The 1,121-nt window shown below is 35.7% G+C and overlaps 1 protein-coding gene across 1 annotated transcript; it reads left to right on the forward strand.

The window, feature by feature from the left end:
• Positions 1-417: 417 nt before the first annotated feature.
• LOC124885139 (putative transcription elongation factor SPT5 homolog 1) lies at positions 418-739 on the forward strand (the record flags this gene model as incomplete). The annotated part of the gene is given in 1 exon segment (XM_047394537.1): positions 418-739. A coding segment is annotated over 1 exon segment (185 nt), but the record flags the coding sequence as incomplete, so codon positions are not given.
• Between the last annotated feature and the right edge of the window lie 382 nt (positions 740-1,121).

A 1,121-nucleotide genomic window follows, 5' to 3' on the forward strand; every position in this document is an offset into this window, starting at 1 on the left:
ATTTTGGGATTTTCAAAATATTTGACATCATTCTATTCTTGTACAATTACCACGTCTTTCAAGCCTTCAAAGTCATCAAACTATTGGTATTTTAACTTTGATTTGTCGTAACATGTTCTTCCATCATTATTTACTACTAACTCATCAATAAAATGTACAAGATTACATATTTAACTTGCTATTATATAGAACTGTCTTAATGGCATCCATCTCATGTCGTGGCATACTTATGCACCTCTTTACATAATCCTTTGAAGGTTGCTTGCTAGATCATGATAGCTAAACCTGCTTTTTAAAGTGCACATGATTGTTTTTCTTGGGAAAATAACCAGATGTTGCTTGCTTGTGGACAGGATGGGTCCTGTAGGATCGCTCTTGGATCAAGTGGCAGTGGTGAGACACTGATTGCACACCCACGTGAAATAGAGATAGTTGTACCGAATAAGTCGGACAAAATCAGGATCATGGGTGGTTCACAATGTGGTGCCACTGGTAAGCTTATTGGTGTTGATGGGACTGACGGTATTGTGAAAGTTGATGATGATACTCTTGATGTTAAAATACTAGACATGGTCGTTTTGGGCAAGTTAGCGCATGCATAGTGGTCCATAGCAATAGTTTGAACTGTATTTCATGTGATGTTAATCATGAATCAGTCTCTGTGAATCTTTCCTTCAGATTTTTATGGTCCTTCATATACTTGGCTCTGTTACGTAATAGAAAGGAGGATATTAATGCATTTCTCATTCCCTCACCAAAATGAAAGCGATGAATAATTTTGTCGTGACAGGTGGAGATAAATCTGACGGATTTTCATGTTGCTGATTACATAAACTGATACTGTTAATTTTATTTGATACGCAAACAAATTTTGTTCGTGATTCATTATGCGTGAGATAATTTGGTTAGGCATAATAAATAAATGAAACCTTGGGCTTCAATTTACATTTATGCCCTCTAGGCACTTGAACTTGCATAAAGTCCAGCAAGTACAGTGTAATATGTGGCGTTTTATGTGATCAATTCGTATCTTACATGGTGTGTCTATTTGTTATTTATTAAATTAAAGGGCATGTTTATGTATTATACCGTTTGGTTATGATACATTGTAATGAGTCTCG

This window comes from Capsicum annuum, chromosome 8 (assembly GCF_002878395.1).
Source record: "Capsicum annuum cultivar UCD-10X-F1 chromosome 8, UCD10Xv1.1, whole genome shotgun sequence".
In the NCBI taxonomy this organism is placed as follows: domain Eukaryota; kingdom Viridiplantae; phylum Streptophyta; class Magnoliopsida; order Solanales; family Solanaceae; genus Capsicum; species Capsicum annuum.